This window comes from Rhinolophus sinicus, chromosome 8 (assembly GCF_057876585.1).
Source record: "Rhinolophus sinicus isolate RSI-liver-muscle chromosome 8, RSI-T2T, whole genome shotgun sequence".
Classification (NCBI taxonomy): domain Eukaryota; kingdom Metazoa; phylum Chordata; class Mammalia; order Chiroptera; family Rhinolophidae; genus Rhinolophus; species Rhinolophus sinicus.
Window position 1 is genome coordinate 46,806,599 of NC_142508.1, and position 23,402 is coordinate 46,830,000.

Genomic DNA, 23,402 nt, shown 5'->3' on the forward strand with positions numbered 1-23,402 from the left:
CTTGTTGTCTCCTGGCCTGAACTATTTGAAAGTTGCAGATATCACCCTTAATACTTGAACACATCCTCTAAGAACATTCTCCCACATAATCACAATACCATTATTCCACCAAAGAAGTGTAACAAAAATACAATATTCTCAAATATACAAAATTCCCATATTCAAATTTCCCCAGTTGTCCCAAAAATGTACTGTAAAACACATTTTAAAAAATCTGATCCAACCAATACCCTGCATTGCATTTGGTTGTCATGTCTCTTTTAATGTAAAACAGTCCCCACCCTCTGAAGAATACAGTCTAGTTGTTTCGTACAAGGTGCCACAACTTCTATGTCACCTAGTATATCTTTGGGATAGAGTCCTAACAGTAAGATTGTTTGGGCGAAGAGTAAACGCCTATGTAGTTTTGCTGGAGATTTTTCCATGTGTTGTTACACAGTGCATGTCCACTGATATAGCAGAGTGCTGTTTTCCCATAGTCTTGTCAACAGAGTGAGCTGCCAAAATTTTGGGTTTCCTTTTTCCCTAGTCTGATAGATGAGAAATGTATTGAAATGTGGTCTCAATCTGCTTTTTTTTTTATGATTGAGTTTGAGCAGATATTCTGAAAATTGTCCATTCATATATTTTGCCCATTTTCCTATGGACTTGGGAGTTTTTCTTTACCACTTTGATATTACACATGTGTGCGCATACACATACAATCCTTTAGGGTATAAGTTACAAAAATTTATTCCCAATTTGTCATTTCTTTTTACTTTGCTCATTTTTTTCCCCAAAATGCAAAAAGTTTGTTTTTGTCAATACTTCCCCTTATTGCATCTGAGTTTTGAATCATATTTCAGAAAGTTTGCTCAACTTCTAATTTATAGAGGAATTCACCTTCATGGATCTCACATTCTGTTTGAGGGGAACAATGCAAGATAAAGTAAAACACACTATATTAGAAGATGAGATGTGCTATGGAGAAAAATTGAGCAGGGAGTGGGGAAAGGACCCTCATATTCAATAGGGAGGTGGGGGGTGGGAGCTGAGATGAAGAAAGGGAGAAGAGGGGACACTCAGGCGGCACACAGCACAGCATAGGTATAAAGACTGGGTAAGAGTAGCCAGGGTTCGGAGCAGAACTGGGAGAGTGAGAGTGCCTGGAGGCCAAGTGCAGAGTTGTGAGAAAGGAGGTGGAAAGCTAGGTTTCAAGATCATAGAAATATCAAATCTGCCTAATTTATTAACTTACTGCGACCCCAATAAAACTCCCATATGTGTTTGTATTTACTCTGGAACCAAGCAAGTTTGATATAAACTTCATTTCATTTGGGAGAAAAAAAATAGCAAGAAGAGACATCAAAACCTTGAAAAATAAGATGACAACCAGCCATTTCAGATACTAAAATGTATTACAAAGCCTGTATAATTAAAACACTGTAGGGATGACACATGCAGTTCAGACAGACAACTTGGAGAAAACCCAGACACAGCCCAATTACTCATGGAATGAGTGATTAGTGTATGAAAAGGTGGCATCTCAAATCATCTAAAATTTTACTTTTATAAAGTTTAGGTGGGTAGTTTTACTTTATAAATTGAATAATTCACACAGTGAAATGCACAGACCTAAAAAGTACAGCTAGATGAGTTCTGACAAATGTATACACCTGTGTAACCCCACCACTCTCAACACATACAGTTGGTCCTTGAACAATACAGGTTTGAACTGTGTAGGTCGCCTTATATGCAGATTGTTTTTCAATAAATAATAGTACTGTAAATGTATTTTATTTTCCTTATGATTTTAACATTATTTTCTCTAGCTTACTTTAAGTTTTGGGGGAGTCAAAAGTTATATGTGGATTTTCAATTGGGTGGGGGTCGGCACCCCTAACCCCCCACCTTGTTCAAGGGTCAACTAATATATTTACAACTGTAGAAAGTTTCCTTGTCTCCTTGGTTGATCCCTGTCACCCACCACTCCTTCAGAGGCAACAACCACTGCTCTTAGTGTTTTAATAAGTGCTATTGGGATATATGTAAAGTAAGACAAAATTGGATCCATTTACATAAATTCCAAACGGCTCAGAGATTTAAGTGTAAAAAAAAGAAGCTATAAAAACTAGAAGGCAGCTCTTAACCCCTCTCCACCCCCCGCCCGCAGCTGGACTGTCTCCTTAGCCCTCACACCAGCACATTTGCACTCAGGGCCTTTGCACGCCTCGCATGGCATTTCCTGGTGACCTTTGCTGTGTAGCCCTCTATTTAAAATTGCTCCTCCTACAGCCCGCTTTATTTTTCTCCATGGCAGTTATTTTCCAACATACTAGATATTTTGCTTACTTATCTTGTCAGTGGTCTGCTTCCCTGTCCTAGAACGACAACTCCCTGAAGGCAGGGACTTTTGTCTATTTTGTTCAGTGCTGAATCCTCAGTGTTTGGAGCAGGTACTCAATTCTTTTTTGTTGAGGGTGAAAGTGATGAGAGGAGTTTCAAGGGGACCTGGGGTGGGGTCCAGAGTACCCCATTCTCTTGGCTTCGGTGGGATGAAAGGACAGGGGTAAGGCAGTTGAGAGGAATAGCAGAACAGCCTGTGAGGGGGCTGGCAGGTGTGGGTAGAGACAATGGGCTGACACACCCAGGTAAAGCTTTCTTCCATATTGAGGGAAGTGTCGAGTGAACAAATGTGAAGCTCTTGACTCGTGTTTGAGCCCCCTCTTCATCTGCACAGCTGCTGCAGGGTGCCTTGGGCCTGGACCCAGCGCAGCCGCCACTGGGGCAGGGACAGGCCCTGGCAGAGCTCCTCTGAGAGGGCGACTTGGCCTGGCTGCTCCCACCTGGGGACGGGGATGGTGTCAGAAGGAAGGCATGGGCCTCCAGGCCCTCACTGGCCTCCCCACACCACCATGGCCGGCTATCACCAGTGTCCTTGCCCCACTCCTCCCCAGCCCTGAGTTCTGCCTGTGCCACCCAGCTCAGCCCCACCCCACATCCTGTCCCCACTCTCACCAGTCTCCCACAACCCCCTGCAGCTTGGGGATTTTCTCCAGCGCTTGTTTCAGCAGGTTCTCCAGCTGCTTCAGAGCCTGTCCCAGATTCTCTTTCTGTTCCTTTTCCTGGGATGCCCAGATCTGCAGCAGCCCTGCAGGTTAAGAAGCCCAGGAGGCAGCATTGAGTCCTCTGGTTCCGTGGTGCCTTGCAGTCAATGGGTCACCACGTAAGTCTCCAGTCACCTAGTCTTAACCTCAGCATGTCTCCCAAACCTCTCCCTCCTCCCAGGTCCTCATCTCAAGGGAAAGCCCACTGCCACCCCCCACCCCAGGCCTCATCCTGGACACCTGCCTCCCGGACAGACCATCAATCTCTGTGGCCCCTCCCTCAGCTTCCTCCCACTTCCCTACTCACCCCCCAGCCTCCCTCCTAGGCTCCAGGCCTCAGCCTCCCACTCTGCTCCATCCTGGACGTGGTAGCTGAAGTGATCTTCCTGAAGCCTAAACCTAAACCGGATCCTTTCCCTCTCCTGCATGGAACTCTCCAAGGCTCCCAGTGCACCCAAGACAGTTTAATCTCCGCAGCCTAGTGCTTGAGGGTTTGCATTATATGGTTGCTGCTCACTGCTCCTGAGCAAAACCTCACCTACCCCCCAGGGACCATCTTTCCTCCTGGAAGCCCTTCCCAGCATTCTTAACCCTAAGGCTTTCTCCTCATATGGCTATAGCTCTGCACGCTAGCGCTGTTTCCCCCTGGGGACTGTGACTAGGTGTAGTCTCCCGCCACAGGCCCCAAACAGACTAGCTCGGGGCAAGTGCAGACCTGCAGTGTGCTCGACCCCTTGGGCCTGAATCCTGACTCCAACCCATCCTTGCCTCGTGATCTTGGGCATGACACTTGCCCTTTCTACAGCTGCTTCTGTGGTCAGATCATTACCTGAGCCACAGGATACTAAGGCAGAGGGAAGATTGGAGCACTCTGGAAATGGGACCCACAGGGCTTGCTGACAGGTTGTGGGAGGGGGGTTGGCTAGGGGCCTGGGAGGAATTAAGGATGACTCCTGCGTTTCTGGCTTTGGCCCCTGGATGAGAAGGGTAGAGTCATTTATGGAGGGAAGGAAACCAGGTGGAAGAAAAACAAAACTGCTTTGGAACAGAGGGAACTCAGTCCTGTTGGGACATGTAAAGTCCACGATGCGCCTGAGGTTGGACGCAGCTGTGTGGGTTTTGGGCTGTTCCCGCACACCACTCCCTGCCCATGGCAGTGGGGGAAGGCAGGGAGCCCGAAACTCAAAGGCCGGAAAGTGATCTCTTCCTACTTTGCTGATGGCACTCCGATTCATTTGTCATCAATTCACCTCTTCTATTTAATTCTTTGATTCTTTGCTCTACCATCGGGACACCCCTGGGGCTGGACCATTCTCACTTCTCTCCCCACTGAGCTTTTGGGGCCAGCATCTGGTAGGTACTCAGTGAGTGCTTGCTGAGAAAATCTAGGAATGAATGACTTTTCTGAGTTTCAGTTTCCTCATCTGTAAACTGAATCTTAATAACCCCTAACTTTCCTCATGATAAGGACTGGAAGAGACTGAGCATGTGTAGACAAAATGATCGTAATCTCCCCACGACACAGAGCGCTTACTGCACGCCCTGCATTGCTCAGTGCCCTATCTACATTTTCCTACATTTTCCTAGCAACTCTATAAGGTACTATTGTTATGCTTACTCCACTGAGGAGGAAACTGAGGCACAGGGCGATCACACAAGAAGAGATAGTGCTGAGAAGACAATCCAGGTAGTTTAACGCCATAGCCCAGTTTTTAACTACTCAAGTATACTATTGGATGGTGACAAAGGAGTACTTGGCAATTAGTGGGCAGTGTCACCTAGAGCACATGCCCATCAGGAGTCAGACTGCCTGGATTCAAATCCTAGCTCTGCCATCTGGGCAGCTACCAAGGCCTCTGCGTCCAGGTCCTACGTCTGTAAAACGGGGAGAATGGCAGCACTAACCCCAGGAGCTGCTGCACAGATGCAACTAGTGAACATGCTTAAAGCACACAGGGATCTGCGTCAGCAGTGGGCGTTGTGATCAGTTCTGGAGGCTGATGGTCCTGGGAATGGGCAGGCCTACCCTGGGTAGATGGTCCTGGAGGTAGGCTGGTCTTCATGTGGAGAAGATCCCCGCATCGGAGACTCCACTGGTCCTGGAAGAACAGAAGGTCCTGGCGAAGAGAGGTGGCCTTCGGAAGGAGCAGCTCTGGAGCCTGGAGGGAGGGGTGAAGGACAGTCACCTCGGGAGGGGTAGGAGTGGGAAGACAGGTACTCACCTAGGGGACAGGTACTCACCTTCCCTGGAGGTAACCCCAGCATGCGGCTTAGCACTATGAGGCTGGAGCCGCTTGAGGATGCAGGGTGCAGCTGGTGGATGGATGGCAGGACTGTGGGCAGGGGTTGCAACCTGGGGGGAGAGTCCAGGTTGGGTGGGACACTGAGAGGGAAGCTTGGTTCCAGAAGCTCTGGGGGCTGAGAGGTGGGCTCAGGAGGCCCCGGAACTTGGAGGTGGGTCTGGGGACTAGGATTCCAGAGTGGGGCTGAGGACCTGAGGGTGAGGTCCGGCAGCCTGGGAAAACTGGGGGTCTGGGATTATTGTTTTGGAGTGGTCCAGGGACTGACAGTCATCCTTGGGAGGGGATGGAGGGTTGGTCCTAGTCTCACCCTCTGGGGCTGTGCCGAAGCAGGGTGCCCAGCAGAAGGTGGGGCAGATGCCGGGCCTCCTCCTCTAGACAGCGAAGCAGCTCCTGGCTCTGTGGTGCCACTGCCTCCGAAGTGGGCGCCACTTTTCGCTGAACCAGAGCCAGCACCTGTGGGGTAGGAAAGGGATGGGAGGGACAGCCTGAGGGCACCAGCCCCTTCCTTAGGAGACTGGGTCCTACCCAGACGTCGCTCCAAATCCCAGCTCACCTCTCCGGGGCTCCGGCACAAGTGTGTCTTGCTGGCTGAGTTGCCCTTGATGAGCAAGCGGATCTGTTCCTGTGTCTCCTCCTGGAACCGAAACAAACTGCTTTTCCTTCCAACCTCCCAGCCTCCGGCTCTGCCCTCCCCTTTGCACAGGTCCTGCTTCCTCTTGAGACACTCACCCTGGGCCTCACCCCAGACCAGGAGGCCCAGCTCTGGATCAGAAGGCTCCCAGCCTCACTCGGCCACCACCAGGCCCTGCCATCTCTCCCAGAGTCCCACTTCTCACCACCAGCTGGCGCCAGTGCAGGATCCGCTGTTGTTTGGCCTGTAGCTCCTGCAGCAGAAGCTGCCGCTGCACAACCGCCTCCTCCAGCTCGTGGCTCTGGGTACACAGGGCCTTGAGCTCTGCCCATAGGCCACAGCTCCGGAGCTCCAGCAGCAATGCCTGCCTGGGGGACAAGCAGGAGAGAGCAAAGGACAGGAAGCTGACTAAGACTCACGGTGGAGGTGGGGAGATAAGATCTGTAGGAGCCACAAACACACAGAGCCGGGAGGCAGACGGAACCACAGGGGCAGAAAAAGGAGAGAGATGGCCCAGAGGCCTCTGCCCAGGGAGCCCCCTCACCTCTCGCTGGATCCGGGGGTACATCTTGCCACCTCCTCCTTCAGGCTCTGGAGACGCCGGGTCAGAATTTGATGCTCCTTCAGGAGCGGGCCCCGCTGGGTGACCAGTGTACCCACAGTCTGCCAGCCCTCCTGTGGCACAGGTACAAAGTCAGGGTGGGTATCGTCCCTGGGGGTGAGGGGATCAAGTGGGTCTTGGGATGGGAAGGGGATGGAGTCTAGGAAGGGTGCCTGCGGGTCACCTGGATGAGATGCACCATGGACGGCAGGGCCTGGCTGGAGTCTGACTGGTCTGGTTCCTCGGACCTAGGGATGGGTTGACACTGCTGAGAGGAGCCTGTCTCCTTGCTTGGACCTTTGAGGGCAGCCAATGTCAGCCCACCTGGGTTCGGTCCCTTGCTTTCAGTTCCACCCTCATGAGCAGGTCCTGACCCTGTCCCAGCTCACCCAATCACCCGTGCTGCCTGACTACAGAAGCACTTGACTTCACACCTGGCTATCTCTGTATCTTGGAGCCCGTCCGGACTGCACAGGGACCGGATCTCTGCCTCCCGCTCTGCAGCCAGGTGCTCCAAGGCGGCCAGGACATGGCCTGGAGGGTGGCTTGTCAGCAGTGTCTAGTAGAGGGAGGGGTGAAGTCAGGGCAGGATGGGGGCAGGGCTGTGAGCTCGGACCCTATGGGGACCAGGCTGCAATAAAGAATCAAGTCCTGGCATCCTGAGGTTTGATCATGGGGCAGTGGGCATGGCCTTTTCTGAGAGCCCTCCTCACCTCCACTGAGCTAAGCCACTGCTGGTAGGAAGTTCCAAAGTGGTCATCCTGAGGGGTTCTGTGGGGTTGGGGGAAGGGACAGAGAATGTTACAACACACATCAGTGATTACCACCACTCTACAAAGTGGGAGCTGTCACTGCCCCCAATTTACAGACGAGCAAACCAAGTTCATCTATGCTGGCTAGACTCGAGTTCCCCACTTACACCAACTTGCTGGCCTTGGGCCCTTACACATATGCTGCTTGCCTGGAAAACCCACTCAACCTTTTACCCTTGCTAAGTCTCTTCACTACAGAACCCATCCTTCTTGTGTCCTTAACTGGGTCAGGTGTCTCCTCTGGGAACCCAGAGCCCCTCAGGCTTCTTTCCCCAATAGCCCTAACCACCTGGGTCGTCACTGTCTGTGATGGGTCTGTCTCCACCTCTTCCTCACCTGGGAGCCCTGTCAGGGAAGGCCCTAGGGCTGACACAGCCCAGAGGCCCAGTGTCTGAGGAATTAACAGCCAAGTACGTAACTCCTGCCAAAGCCCAAGTTCTCTCCAGGGTTTCTGGGAGCTGGGGGACACTCACAGGATGCTGCCTCCTTTGGTCTGAGGAATCAGGAGGTTCTGTAGGAACTGGGTTCGGAGGGTGCAGGCTGTTCGGACATCATCCTGGGAAGAGAATGGGGCATGAGGAGGACCCAGGGGTCCACCTGGGTCCCCACCCCTTCCCCCATGACCCAGGACTCTTACCAGGACCTCAGGCTCTAGGCCCAGGGCTGCTGATGTCAAGGGTCCAAAGGTTATATCCACTTTGGCCTTCCTGGAGAGAGGAGTGCAGTTGGGGCTGGGGTCCCTGGAAGGAGGGAGCTCGGAGAACTAATGTCTTTGCCCCCTCCTGCTGCCAGCAAAGCTAGTCACAGGGATCATTGACCTGGAATCTTAGGGGCCACCTCCAAAGTTAGGCCACTGTCATCTGGCTGGATGACAACATTAGCCTCCTCACGGGTCTGCCTGCTCTCGCCCCCTTCAGTCTGTTCTCCACCCAGTAGTTAATGATCCTGTTAAAACCTCAGACAGATCAAGTCACTGTTCTGCTCAAAATCCTCAAAGACAATATGATATGTCCTCATCACCCTCAGAATAACAGCAATGGGTAACAAACTCTTCTAAGCACTTTGCATGACTTAACTCACTTAATTATCATGCCTACCTTATAAAGCAGATATTATTCCCATTCTATAGATGTTAGAAACTGAGGCACACATTTTGCCCAAGGTCACACAGGTGTAACTGGCTAAGCCAGGGCACGAACTCAGCCTCAGAGTAGAATTCCCATGCCTCCATGGTGCTTTGTCCACCTCTCCAATCTGTTCCTCTTGCCTATGAAACTTAAGCTGAACTGCCCTCCTGGCTATTGTCCCCACATCCCAAGTTCAGGGCCTCTGATCTGGCTGTCCCCTCTTCATGGAAATTCCTTCCCTAACTCAAATGTTACCTCTTCAGAGAGGCCTTCTCTGACCATCCTACCTAGAAGAGCACCTCCCTTTTACCTTCTATCATGTCACCTTTCCCTCACAACACTTATCTCTACCTGTAATTCTAGGGTGTGTTTACTTCCTAGTTTACCATCTGTCTCTGCCTCAGAGTGTAAGCTCCATGAGGGCAGGGTTTTCCCTTGTTTACTCTTCTTTTCCAACACTGGTGTTCTAGATATACAGTTGGCACCATTCTAGGCACTGGAAATACAGGTGGTTGAGATGACAAAACTTCACGGCCTCACGGACTTTAAAACCTAAGGAGTGGAGCTCAGACATCTGGAACTCAAGAAGGGGTCAGGACAGAGTCCTGGGGTCTCTAAGGAAAAGGTCTGTCTACCCAGCCTGGTGATGGCTGGTCCCTGGGCACCTGAGGCTCACCTCTCTATGTCCTGCAGGCGCCTGAGCTGATTCTGTAGCCACTGCATGGGATGTTGGAGCCGACGCTGCTGTCTTCGCATGGCCCCAGCTTGTGCCCGGAAGAGGAGAGCACGCCGCTGGGTGTCTTGCATGCCCTGCAGAGCCTGCTCCAGGGCCATGTCTGTGGGAGGAACAGGGGTGGCCATCAGTACTTCCCCAACCTCCATTCTGCTGCCCATCTGTCCAGCCCCATGGGTCACCCTGAGCCTCGCTCTCTCGATCCATCAGCTCCAGGCTCTGGTCTAACTCTTGGATCTCTGCCTGCAGGCGGGCAACAGCAGCTTCCAGCTCCAGCTTCCGACATACCTGGTGGGATCAGGTACAAGATGAGATACATAGCCTGGCTGGGGCTCGGCCTGGCCTGGCTGTGCTTTGTGGGGCACCAGGCTCCCCACTTGCCTGCGGGTGTGGTAGAGGGTCTTTCCTAAGCTGTTAATGTGTCTGAACCTCTAGCCCCAGAAGAGCACTAGGGAACTCTCCTGGCCCCCCTCCTTCCTCCTAGAATGATATCAGCCTCCCAACCCATTTCCCGTCTCTGTACTGATGATACCACATCTCTGTCCCAGTGAGCCCCACAGCTAGGAGTCCCGAGGTCTCCTGGAAGCCTCCCCCTAGATGTTACCTGGGCTCCTGGCACATACTGACTGGGTCCCACACTGGTCTCAGTATCTCTCCCAAACTAGTCCATTCTCTCATCTTCCCTCACCAACTTTGATGCCTCATGTCTATGCCCCCCCACTCCCAGCTCCTGACTGTCTCCCTCTGGACTGTAAACCCTGAGTGCATGGATTGGGGCTGTCTTGTGAGTCAGTGTCCCCAGCGTCACCCAACACAAGCCTGGGGGCCTAGAGCAGAAGATCTACAAGTCCTCTTTCTGGATGAAAAAAAAAAATCTTGTAGCACATGCTTCTCACCTCTGGACTGCACTGGTGGCCATACCTGAGGAAATGAGGCCAGAGTTAGGGGATGACAGGGGCTTCCAGGGTGAGGCTGAAGGTGGGGACAGGGCTGGATGGGACTGGGGAAGCTAGGAAGGGAGAGCGTTGAGGACCAGTTACCAGAGTAGGTTTCCCCGGATCTTCTTGACATTTCTGCAGTGCAAAGGTAGGAGGAAGAGTTACTATGGGACATGCCTGTGTCCCCTCCCTGCCACAGCCTCCTTCATGCAGCCAGGCTCACCTCTGGCTGTGCACGTGCCGCAAGACATAGGCCCAGATGTCAGCGCCCTGGCCCAGACACAACCTGTGGGGACATCACCCAGGTAGAAGGATCCTCATTCTCGGGGTGGGGTGGGGGGGACGGTCTTTCCTAAGGAATCTCATTTCTGGGGGGACGGAGGGTTCATACTTTTTGCGGTAAGATAGTCCCTCCTGGGTGGGTCACTGAGAGTGTGGGCCTCTCACTGGGTGTGGGGATATTTCATTCTCTGGTGGGGTGCTCCCTTTCTTCTGGGAGAGGATTCTTTCCAGTTACTTCCAGAGGTGGGGGTGGGGGTATACTGCCAGGAAGGGCTTTCATTACTGGATGCGGGCCATCACTCCTATAGATTCAATCTCGAATGGGTTTGCTGACTCCAGAGTGTCCTCACCGGCTGGGGGGGTGGGGTGGGTGGCGAGGTACTGCAGGGACAGCCTTACCCAGGAGATCCTATCTAAACACAACACGGGAAGGGGGCTTCATTAACGCATCATGGACGATCCTCCCTGGTGCCAGGGACCTCACTCTGGGTGGTCTCAAGGGTGGGGATGGAGTGTAGGGGTTACCGCCAGGACGTCCTGACTCAAATTCAGCATTCTCTTCCTAGATATATACTACACGGGGGGTGGGCGGGTGGGGGGTGCGCCCTTAGGGGTTATTGTCACTGGGGCGAAGGAGGAGGAAGGCGCATCTTCAGTAAAGATGGGGTTCTCCCAGAGACATTATCTCCAGCATGGGGAGTCCTCACTCCCAGAGCGGCCCTCACCTGCGCAGCGTCGACTCGGGGGCTCGGGCTGCCTCGGGTGCCTCCATCTCTTCCGCCGCCCAGCATACCAGTTCCCGCACTTCCTGCACTAACTCCATGACAGCGCCGCCGCCGCCGCCGCCGCCTCCCGCACCCTCTTCGAGCTTGGCGCCCGGCTCTGACGTCCTCAGCGCGCCGACAGTGACATCATCGGTTGCCGGGTAGACCAGGGCCTCCAAACTTTGCAAGGAGCTGTCCTGTATCTCTCACTCGTCCAGAATGGGTCCGGTTGAAAGACGATGGCAGGGGCGTGCAAAAGCGGTGGGGCTCACATGCTTTTTGCACCCTTCCTCTCACTACCAGTTGTTCCCTATGAGGCAAAACGTCCCGAATGCCTCTCTTGATTTTCTTGACAAAATGGGACTTTTATCGTAGGATGAGAACCAGGAGAGGAGATGCCAAACTTACTGCTCTTGTCGCAGGTCTGAGTAAGGGATACCATGACCTAGTATCTCCCTGTCATGCTTTCTTCCAGATTCATTTGTCCTTACCATTCCATAACATTCATGACCCCTAGGCCGGGGTCACCTCAGTGGCTGAGACAGCCCCAGTCTCCATGCTAGGGAGCTCACAGTTCAGTGGGGTACATAGACACATCACCAGGTAGGGATGGTAGAAAGCAAGCAGCAGGGTTTTGTCAATTTGGGACACAGGGCATGTAAGAGGTTTGTGGGGGTGCCCCAGAAAGCACTGGATACCAGGGCTAGAGTTCCGGAGAGCGCAGGCAGTCTCAGGTGGAGCCCCGAAAAGCGGCAACATTCAAGGACCTTTTATTCAACATGCTTGCCTAGGTCAACAGTCTGTCCTCAGTGTTCAGTGCAGAGCCTGACTCTCTAAATAGCTGTTGAATAAACAAATGGGGGGTGAGGCAGGTGGTGGAGTGACACTAAAGCTGGGAACCCAGGGAGGAGCGTGGGGCAGGATGAGGAGTGGGGGCCGAGGACAGTGCTGGACCACAGTAGGGCTCTGGAGCAGATAGGAGGGGCCTGAGTGTATGGGGTTGATTGGCTGTAGAGGGGGCTCATTCAGCATGAGGCCCTGGGCTCTGGGTTGGGCATTAGGTGGAGAAGACCTTGAAATAGGGACTGTAACCATCTGGTGATATATTTACCTTCCGCTCTGGTTTATAAGTTATGAGGGAGTGCGGTTGGAACTTAACTGGTGACTACTATGTCCCTAGAGTCAGACAGCATAGTCAAGGTCCTTGGTCAACATAAATTGATTTCTGGCATCAATGCACAAATATTGGCAGGAGTGGAGGCTGCCCTCCCCTGTCTCTTATGGCCCCCATCTCTTGGCAGGGTCCAAAGGTTGGTCTTGAGCTCTGGTCCAGTGGGCTGCCTGAACAACCACTTCCTTCCCCCATCAACCACCTCAAATTGTTCACTCAAGTTGACAACACTTGACACTCCAGACAGTGAAGAGCAGCAGTCCCATTTGGCCCAAGTGAATACTTAGAGCCAAGCTAAGTAACACAGTTGTATATATTTGTTGGTTTGTTCATGAACTGTGGAGGATGCTACCGAGAAAATAAGTCCATCATGTAGAAAATCAAGAGGATGAGTATGATGAGGCTTCCCATAACAATCCCTGTGCCTGCAATGTAGAAGACTTGGTGGGAGGTCTCAGCTGCCAAGGCTCGTTCATTCCACTTGTTGCTGTGCCTTGTCTGATTTGAGGGGAGAGGTAGAACCGGAATAGATGGGCTTAAACAGGTATTGTATGGGAGTAAACCATAGAACTGTATGGATGTAGGGTGAGGACCTGAACCCAAAGCTGGGAAACAAGGAAGAATTTGAGTCAGGATTATGGCCAGGATGGAGAGGGAGAGGAGGGCAAGGATTGGCATGATGCAGATTCCCACCTGGATAGAGAAGATCAAGGCTACAATGCCTATGGGAAAACACAGGAAGAAGGCCAAAATCGATAGGCACATGTAATCTTGGGGGGGCTTGTCAGGCAAAATTTCAAACGCCTGGGGAAAGAGAGTGGGTTATGACTTAGTATGGCTTCTGGATTCCATCATCCCCTCTGACTTCCCTTTTCACACTAACACATCTCTCCTTGTCTCCCATAAATTCTTCATTGACCCCCCCCTTTAAAACTCATTGACTATCTAACTCCAGCCATGTCCCTTCTAACCTCTCCCTACCCCTGTTAATACCTCCCTGTCCCCTAGAAATCCCAGCCCCCATGTCCCCCTATGCCCTATAATTACTCTCTGTAACCCTTTCCTTGTCTCCTATAACCTCCTCTATAACTGCCTTGCAGACCTCTACAGCATGTCTCTCTTGGCTCCTTCTACTGTCCACTGTCCCCACCCCACCCCAAAATCCTTTACTGACTCATGATTCTCATTTGTGCTCCCTGAAACCTTAACTGATCCACTATCACACTTTGTTCCTATAACACCCTCACTGTCACCTAATCAACCCTCTCTTTGCGCCTATAAAACACCCTACTAAGAAGACCCTCACTCAATACTTTAACACGCACTTTTCATCTGTAAAACCTTCATTGTCCCTTATAAAATTCTCATCCTATGAAACTTCTAATGTCATCTGTAGTTCTCTGCTTGCCCCATTTATAATTGTCCCTATGAATCTGTCTGATCCTGCTGTGACCCATAAACTCTTCCCTCCTCAACCCTGCTCCATAAGCTCTCACTAGGCTCCTCTAAGACCTTCTTTAAGCACCCATGTGATAGTGGATCAGTTGGGGTTTCAGGGACCCAGAGAAAATATTTGCAAATCACGTATCTGACAAAAGTCTGTATCCAAAATATATAAATAACCCTCAAAACTAAACTGTAATAAAAACAACTTGAGCACCTATGAACTCTAAATCCTTCTCGGGTCACTCATAGCTTTTCTGTTTCTTTATAAAGGCCTGCCATTCCTCCCTCTAAGATGTTCTCTCTAACCAGCTTCTTGACCCTTTGAACTCCTTTTGCATCCACTTATTACAGCCTCCCAGTTCTCTTAAAGCTGTGCTCCCTCTAAATACTTCTCAACTTATAACACCCTCTTTGCCTGCTTAGGAAGACCTCCTTGCCCCCTTATTCCCCTTTAACTCCTTGCCTCCCACCTGTACCCCCTCCCCCATAAATTCCCTCCCTGTCCCCTGAAACACCCCCATTAGGGCATCTGGATCTGGCTACACGGAGCCTCTCCCTCACTCCAACCCGCTGGGGATTACCATGGAGACCAGGCAGGCCCCTCCTCCTATCCTGGCTGTTTACTTTTATTGGCTGGTTGGAGATTGTCTGTGATATGGCGGCGAAGCCAATACTCGCCTGACTGCTGATTGGTCTGATGGCCTGCCAGTCCTTCTTATACTCTTGGGTGATTGAGCAATCCAGGGACTTGTTTTTTTTACAGTTTAGTTTTGAGGGTCTTTTATATATTTTGGATACAGTCCTTTGTCAAATATGTGATTTGCGAATATTTTCTCTGGGTCCCTGAAACCTCAAGACATCCAGTATCACACTTTGTTCCTATAACACCCTCATTGTCACCCAAGCAACCTTCTCTTTACCTCTATAAAACACCCTACTAAGAAGACCCTCACTCAATACTTTTAACACTCACTTTTCATCTGTAAAACTGTTTCTTATAAAAGTCCCTCCCTATAAAACTTATAATGTCATCAGTAGCTCTCTGCTTGTCACATTTATAATATCCTTCACTTGGTCCCTGTGAATCTGTCTGGTCCTGTTATGACCCTTTATGGTTCATCCATAAACTCTCCCACATAACTTCTTACCTGGTTCCTCTAAGACCTTCTTTGAGCACCTATAAACTTGAAGTCCTTTTCGTGTCACTCATAGCCTTTCTCTGGCCTCTTATAAAGTCCTGCTCTTTCTCTAAGACCTTCTCTCTACCTCTGCAACCACGTCCCTGACCTTTGAACTCCTGTGTCCACCTACTACAGCCTCCGATTTCTCCTAAACTTGTGTTCCCTCTAAATACTTCTCTACTTATAACACCTTCTCTGCCTCATTATGAACCCATCCTTGACCCTCATTCCCCTTCTACACCCACTATTCTCTTCCTTCCACACTCACCCTCCAAAACTCCACCCCCCTCACTTTAGGCACCCACATTAGGGCATTTGGATTTGGCACTACATAGAGCCTCTCCTTCACCTCAACCTGGCAGGGATTACCATGGAGACCATTTAGGCTCCGCCTCCTAGTCTATCTTTCCACTTCTATTGGCTGATTGGAGGTTGCATGATAGGCGTTGAAGCCAATACTCACATGGCTGCTGATTGGTCTGAAGGAGTTCAGGCGCTTTCTACTCTCTCACGTGATTGATCATTCTGGGAGTGTTTGGGGAGACACCACTAAGGCAAGAGTGATGTGGGCCTACGAGTCTTGGATTGCTTTAGGTACCTTGAGAGGGGTCATTTAACAAGTTGTAGTCAGGTTGCCTAGGTTGTGAAGGGTGACATTTGTAAGAATTAACATCTGTTCGTGTGCCTATTTGCCATTGTATATCCTTTTTGGTGAAGTGTTAGTTCAAGTCTTTTGCCCATTAAAAAATTGGTTTGTTTTAAAACTCATAGATACAGTCAAGAGAATTTTGGTTATCAGAGGGGAGGGGGTGGGGGAGAACAAAGTGGGCAAAGGAAGTCAGATACGTGTATGGTAACAAAAGGAAACTAGACTTCGGGTGGTGAGCACGTAATAGAGTATACCAATGTCATAATATAATGTACACCTGAAATTTATATAATGTCGTTAACCAATGTTATCCCAATAAATGTAATTAAAAATTGTTTTTTATTACAGTGAAGTTTCAGTGTCATTTATATATTTTAGATACAAGTTCTTTGTCAGATTTGTGATTTGCAAATATTTTGTCTGGGTCTGTAACTTATCTTTTCATTTTCTAAAAGTGTTATTTACAGAGCAAAAGTTTTTTAATATTGATGAAATCTACATTTCTTTCTTTTAGGGACATGCTTTTGGTATCATATCTAAGAACTCTGCTTAACCAAGGGTCAGGAAGATTTTCTCCTATGTTTTCATCTTAAAGTTTGATAGCTTTATATTTTACATTTAGACCCATGATCCACATTGAGCTAACAGTTGTATAAGCTGTGAGGTTTTAGTCAAAATCAATTATGTTTTGCATCTGGTGGTTCAGTTATTCTAACACCATTAAAAATACTAGTCTTTCTTTGATAAATTGCCTTTGGACTTCTTTTTAAAATAAATTGGCCATATATATAGATTTCTTTCTGTAGTCCTTATTCCATGCTGTTGATCTATGTGTCTGTCCAGTTGTCAATACCATACTGTCTTATCAATGTAGATCTACAGTGATTCTTAAAAATTGGGTAATGTGGGTACTCCAGCTTTATTCTTTTTCAGAATTATTTTAACTATACATTTCTAGATCTACAAATCTTTTTGGGTCTCTTAATAGGAATTCCATTAGAATTTCATATCAATTTTGGAGAGATGTTGAGCCTTCCAATTCATGATCATGAGAAGGCTCTCCATTTACTTAGGTTTTATTTCTTTCATCAGAAGCTATAGTTTAAACACAGAGCTCATACACATGATACTTTATTTTTATTTATTTATTTATTTATTTATTTATTTATTTATTTATTTATAAAGATTTTATTGGGGAAGGGGAACAGGACTTTATTGGGGAACAGTGTGTACTTCCAGGCTTTTTTCCCAAGTCAAGTTGTTGTCCTTTCAATCCTAGTTGTGGAGGGTGCCGTTCAGCTTCAAGTTATTCAGTCTTAGTTGTGGAGGCACAGCTCAGCTCCAGGTCCAGTTGCCGTTGCTAGTTGCAGGGGGCGCAGCCCACCATCCCTTGCTGGAGTTGAACCAGCAACCTTGTGGTTGAGAGGACACGCTCCAATCAACTGAGCCATCCTGGAGCTCAGCGGCAGCTCAGCTCAAGGTGCCGTGTTCAATTTTAGTTGCAGGGGGTGCTGCCCACCATCCCTTGCGGGATTCAAGGAATTGAACTGGCAACCTTGTGGTTGAGAGCCCACTGGTCCATGCAGGAATCGAACCGGCAGCCTTCTGAGTTAGGAGCATGGAGCTCTAACCACCTGAGCCACCGGGCCAGCCCCTACACATGATACTTTAGATTTACACCTAACTACTTGCTTTTTGGGAGCTATTGAAAATGGTATTTTTTTTTTTAAATTATTTTCTGATTGTTCCTTGATAGCACATGGAAATACAATAGATTTTTGCATGTCGATATTGCAACCTGTGATATTGCTAAACGCATTTGATGTATTCTAGGAGGCTTTTTTTTTTTTATTCCTTGGGGATTTTCTACATAGACAATCATGTCATCTGCAAATAACTGTAGTTTTATTTCTTCCTTTGTAATCAGTATGCCCTTTATTTCTTTTTCGGACTTCTTGTGCTGATTCAGACTTCTATCTGATGTGGATAGAAGTGGTGAGCGTGCACATCCTTGTCTTAGTGCACATTTCAGGAAGAAAGCCTTCTCTCTTTCACCGTTACATATGATGGTAGCTATAGGTTTTCTGTAGATAGCTTTTATCAGGATGAGGAAGTTCCCTGTTAGTTCTGGTTTGCTGAGTTTTTATTGTGAATGGACGTTGAATTGCCTTTTGTGCCTCAATTAATCATGTGGTTTTCCTTCTTTGGCCAGTTAATATAGTGAATTACATTGATTGATTTTCTAATATTGAACCAACTTTGAATTCTTAAGAGAACCCATGTTGGTGATGGTGTATGCTATTTATATACTTCTGTTTTTGGTTTTCTAATATTTCATTGAGAATTTTTCTGTCTGTATTCATGAGAGATATTGGTCTGTAGTGTTCTGTACACAGTCTTTATCTGGTTTTAGTATTAAGATAATGCTAGCCTCATAAAATGAGTTGGGAAATAGTCCCTTCTCTTCTATTTTCTAAAGAGATGGTGTGGAAATGATGGTATTTGTTTGGTACAATTTACAAGGGAAGCCATCTGGGTCTGGAGATTTCTTTTTTCAGAAGGTTTTCAGTTACTAAATCAATTTCTTTAACAGATATAAAATTACTCAGATAATCTCTTTGTCCTCGATCAGTTCTTGGATTTTGTTTTTGAAAAATGGGTCTATTTTCATCTAAGTTGTAAAATTTACATATGAAGCATTGTTCGTAATGGTCCCTTATTTTTACTTTAATGTTTCAGGGGGTCTGTAGTGATATTCTCTCCTTCATTTTTGATATTGGTCATTTGTGTTTTCTCTTCTATTTTGTCAGTCTTATAAGTTTATCAGTTTTATTGGTCTTTTCAAAGAACCAGTTTTGATTTCATTGTTCTTCCCTATTATTGTTTCCCTTTTCAATTTCATTAATTTCCACTCCTACCTCTTCTTTCTTCTGTTTGCTTTGGATTTGTTTTGCTCTTATTTTTCTACTTTCTTAAATTGGAAGCTTGTATTGTTAATTTGAGACAGTTCTTATTTTCTAATGTAAGCATTTGAGATTGTACATTTACTTCTAAAAACTGCTTTCATTACCTCCCACATATTTTGATGTACTGTATACAAGTACTTCAATTTTGATCAGTTAAAAACATTTTCTGATTTCCCCTCACCCATGAATTATTTTTATTTTTCGTAGTTTATTTCCCAAGTGTTTGGAGATTTTCCTGTTATCTTTCTGTTATTGATTCCTAGTTTTCTTTTATAATGGTCAGCACATTAGTTTCCTATTGCTATGTAAGAAATCACCATACACTTAGTGGGTTAAAACAACAGCCATTTATTAACTCACAGTTCTGTAGGTGAGAAGTCCAGAAACATTATGTCTGAGTTCTCTGCTCAGGTTCTCACAAAGCTGAAATCAATGTCTCACATGCACACACATGAAAAGCTGAAACATTCCCTTCAATTTTATTGCTTTAAATAAATGTTTTTCTGAAATAGCAACCCATTATCAGGGAGCTAAGGACATTAAGGGCATGAAAGTGAGGACCCCCAAGGTGGACGAAGACAGCTCTGGAAGCCAAGAGGATAAAGTAGTATGATGTTCCTGGGCTAGTGGATTGCTTGGATGTTGAGTTCCTTGGCTGGTGGGTTTCCTGGCTAGGGGATGTCTCAGCTGTTGGTTTCTTGCATGGTGGCTAATTTGGCTGGTTAATGGCTTGGTGGTGAGTCTTGTTAGGGAGTGGACCTGTGGGCTGCTGGGCCTGGCCTTCATGCAAATAGAACATAGTAATAAATGATGCCTAAACCGATGAGTATGGCGAATACATCCAGCCAACATGCTCGCCCTGAGTTGATATAAGCTTCTTCCCATTCGCTTTTCTTGTTGGCCTGTAAAGTCTGTAGGGATGGGAACTTTAGATACCGGTTTCTGATTCCAGCTTTGTGACACCCTTGGGGGATGGCCAGAGACCTGCTGCCACTGAGGGAAAACCCCTACCCACATCCCAGGACAGAAGCAGATGCAAGGGGCAGGGAGGGGGTCATAGCTTAGGCATTATTTTACCTTGTAACTGAAGAAGGCAGCTGGTATCCCTAGGGGAGGGAAGATAATTATGGCCAGGATGGTCAGACACATGTGACTTGGGGCATAAAATGCCAGTTCTTCAGCTGTCTGTATAGGCTCTTGTGATTGTTTAGCGTCCACAGGTGCGATAGGTGGGATAAGTGGGACAGATGGGGAAGGTGGGGAAGGTGGGGGAGGTGGGAAAGGTGGGATAGGTGGGATAGGTGGGATAGGTGGGATAGGTGGGATAGGTGGGATAGGTGGGATGGCTGTGTCGGCTGCGGCTGCGTTGGCTGTCTCCGCTGGAGAATCTGGGGGATGTTTCCCTTGCATGATATTTCCACCCAAAGACAGACCCTGAGTGTCTTGAAAACAGAAATCCAAACCCACTATGCCTCCCCTTGTTCTAACCAGAATCCCAAGACCAAAACCATCAAAAGTCGGTTCTTCACAATGGAGACACCAGCACCTAAGTCCTGATTGGCTGCCCCCAGTAGGGGGCGTGGTCCTGTGGTTCTCAGCTCCTCCCAGTCTCAGAGCATGGAGCCAGACTCCACCGTCTATCAGGACATTGACTCCATACCCTGAAAACCCTATCTGTAGATAGGGCCGGAGGGCAGTACCAGGGACGCCTCCCAGAGTAGAGGGAGAAAAGAAGTAGACAAGCCCAGTAAGAAAACTGGGAGATTTACAACCAGAAGGGAAGGAAAATGAATAATGTCAGTTATAGATTATAAAATGTTGAATTATAAAATAATTATTTAGTCCATACTGACAGAAAGAAGAGAGAAAGAAGGTGAAAATAAAGGTAAGGTCTTTCTTAAAGTAGAATACCATCTAATAAATGTGGATGGAATGATAGAGATGGATACCACATTGCGGTAGGCAGAATTCTAAGATAGCCCAAGATTCCTGCTCTCTGGAACATACACCTTCTCCCAGTTATTCATTCAAATACTAATCTATATAATGCCGTGAAGGGATTTTGTAGATGTAGGTAAGGTTCCCACTCAGTTAACTTTAAGAAAGGGAGAATATCCTCAGTGGGCCTAACTTAATCAGGTGAGTTCTTAAAAGGAACTGGGTCTTACTGGCAAGATTTTAAAAAAAGACTTAAAGCATGAGATGGATCGTAGGCAAGGGAGATTCTCCATTGCTGGCTTGAAGGTGAAGTGGGCCATGTGGCAAGGAATGCAGGCAGCCTCTAGCTGAGAGTGGCTTCCAGCTGACAGCAAGGAAATGGGGACTTTAGTTCTACAACAGTAAGGATCTGAATCCTGCCATAACCATATTTGTTTGGAAGAGGATCCTAAAATGAGAATTCAGGCTGTCCAACACCTTGATTTTAGCCTTGTGAGATCCTGAGCAGAGAACCCAACCATTCTGACCTGCAGAACTGCGAGTTAATAACTAAGTTTGTGGGTATTTGTTATTCATCATTAGGAAACTAGCAATCATTTCCAACACCATAGCAATTACTGATTCAGGTAAGAATCATCAATGGATACTAATGCCACTGGGTTTTAGCTGATAAGTGTCCCTAAACTGGTGGTATTAGGGGAATGGAGGGTGTGGGAGGCAAATTTGCAGGTAATTGTAATTGAGCCGGAGATGACACAGTGAGGTCCAGAAATATAGACTCCAACATGGTTTGTCAATGAAACAACTATATGTTAGCACAAAGATCTAGAAGCAGCAACAAGGACAGCAGCAATACACACAATCCAGAAGTCAGGAAATTCTTCATGGCATGTGTTAAGAAAAGCAATCTCATGTATAGTCTTTCAACCTCCACTTGCCACAAAAGAATGGCCCTGAAACACTTCCTTACCAAGAGACAAAGAGCCCACACAGCCTGTGCTGGGCTTATTGCCTTGTGTGGGAATATATTTCCCTGTTTCAGGCTCAATGTGTACTACTTTGTTCTTCTTAAGTGTGTGTGCCAATAGCCCTCAGGCACACCCCTAGATTTTAGTATTTCAGACTCCATGTGGGAGGGATCAGGTTCCTTCTGCTGTTGCACAGACAAGTGCATGTAGGCTAATTGCACCTACTGCCTGTGGGGGACAGATGTCCAGTATTGGAACTGAACTTGCTCTGTCTCTTTTCTATGTGAATCCAATGCTTGACTGTGTTGTGTTTTCCTTGGTGACCCTGACAAGATGCAGTGGGCAGAAGTCTTTGGATTTCTATTCCTGATGGTTGGCATTGTGAAGGGCTTTGCTATCCTCCCTGTAGTTGGAGTCCTCTCCTGGCATTGGTAACCAGTGCATGGTGTTTTGCTCAACAGAATTGATTGGCTCAGAGCATTTCAAGGGGCAAAATGGATATTCCAGAGCAAAAAATATGAAGTGAGGGGGGACAGAACTCAAAGCTGAGTGGGACGGAGAATGCACATTGGTTTCTGGCTGGTCCTTTGGATGGTGGGCTCCTTAGATAGGATGGGGGTCCTCTTGATTAGGGAATCTCTTGTCTCAGGTGGCTTTGGGCTGGTAACTTATCTGGGCTCTGTGTTCCCAGGCTCATGTGTCACGTGAATCCATTGACTGGAATCAGGCTTAGCTGGTGTGTCTCTTGACTGGAGGGCCACCTAAACAAGAGACTGTAGAAACTATTCAAGTGCCATGTAATGGCAGGCAAACTCAGGGAAAGCATTTGACTTGAATATTTCCTTTTTGTGTAACAGTTTGCTTCCCAGTTGGCTTTCTTGATCTATTTGGGGGTGGCCGTGGAAGGCATTGTGTTGCTTTAGAAAATGAATTGAGAGAACTATTGAGGCTCTCCATAAAGGTGACAAAGCCAGGAAACCTTCTACCTCTTCTGTTCGGTTCTGGGCAGAAGTAGACGCAGTAGTAGGGAAGGGGTTGTGTACTCTGGATGTTACGTCTTGGGTAGTGGAGACAGCGACCAATCTTCATAATATAAATAATAGCTGGGATTCCCAAGGGGATACTTATGATGACTACAGGCAGTGGAAGGATTTGATGAATCCTCCCTCTCGATTGTGTATCTCTTGCTACTTGTTCTTTTTCTTCTTTCACTCTCTCTTTTACTTTTTTTTTTTTTTTTTTGTCCTCCTTTCCCTGCATAGTAGCTTTCTTGGCTTAGGCAGTTGGGTTTCAATTTCCAGAAAGCAAAGGATTTGGCTAGAGTCTTTAGTTAGGAAGGGACAAGGCTATCTCCTTCTGACTCCTAGTCAGCTACAAGTCTGAAGATATTATCTGCTTTTCTAATATTGAGACAGTTAAGCACCGCCCCATTCTTTACTTTCAACTCCTGACTTGTTCATCAAACAGACATATTGACCACTTACCGAAGTATGCCTAGAGGACCTGCCTTCTGACTGGCTTTGTCTTCAGGGGCAAGTCTGGAAAGGTGTTGATCCCCAAGAAACTTCCTTCAGCACCCTTGGTGCCAGCTTCGCAGAGTGCTCTGTGGCTCTGGGGAGTGGGGGAGGAAGGAAGACACCCAGACCAGAGTTGGGAAAGAGCCAGGAAAGCTCTCAGAAAGGAGGGCATGTACAAGAATGTCAAGACCTGAAATGCGTCATCTGGATTTAAGGGTATGGAGGTGTTAATACCTTTGGTGAGGGCAATTTCAGAGGATCAGAGGGACAGGTGCCATACTGCAGGGAC

The 23,402-nt window shown here is 47.8% G+C and overlaps 2 protein-coding genes across 2 annotated transcripts; both read right to left on the reverse strand.

Annotated features, from left to right (window-relative positions):
* Window positions 1-1,378: 1,378 nt before the first annotated feature.
* HAUS5 (HAUS augmin like complex subunit 5) lies at window positions 1,379-11,398 on the reverse strand. Its single transcript, XM_019710679.3, has 19 exons — window positions 11,239-11,398; window positions 10,455-10,517; window positions 10,334-10,366; window positions 10,190-10,214; window positions 9,476-9,581; window positions 9,237-9,396; window positions 8,071-8,140; window positions 7,907-7,989; window positions 7,335-7,392; window positions 7,056-7,180; window positions 6,806-6,869; window positions 6,565-6,695; window positions 6,226-6,388; window positions 5,943-6,023; window positions 5,697-5,842; window positions 5,328-5,439; window positions 5,113-5,245; window positions 2,998-3,130; window positions 1,379-2,825 (listed from the first exon to the last, which is right to left on the reverse strand). Exons 1-19 carry the CDS (start codon window positions 11,334-11,336, stop codon window positions 2,708-2,710), a joined length of 1,902 nt encoding a protein of 633 aa, XP_019566238.3. The 5' UTR covers window positions 11,337-11,398; the 3' UTR covers window positions 1,379-2,707.
* Window positions 11,399-19,472: 8,074 nt separating this feature from the next.
* On the reverse strand, window positions 19,473-20,100 carry PMIS2 (PMIS2 transmembrane protein). The gene is made up of 2 exons (XM_074315893.1): window positions 19,768-20,100; window positions 19,473-19,601 (listed from the first exon to the last, which is right to left on the reverse strand). The coding sequence occupies exons 1-2, from the start codon at window positions 20,098-20,100 to the stop codon at window positions 19,473-19,475; spliced, it is 462 nt and encodes a 153-aa protein (XP_074171994.1).
* Between the last annotated feature and the right edge of the window lie 3,302 nt (window positions 20,101-23,402).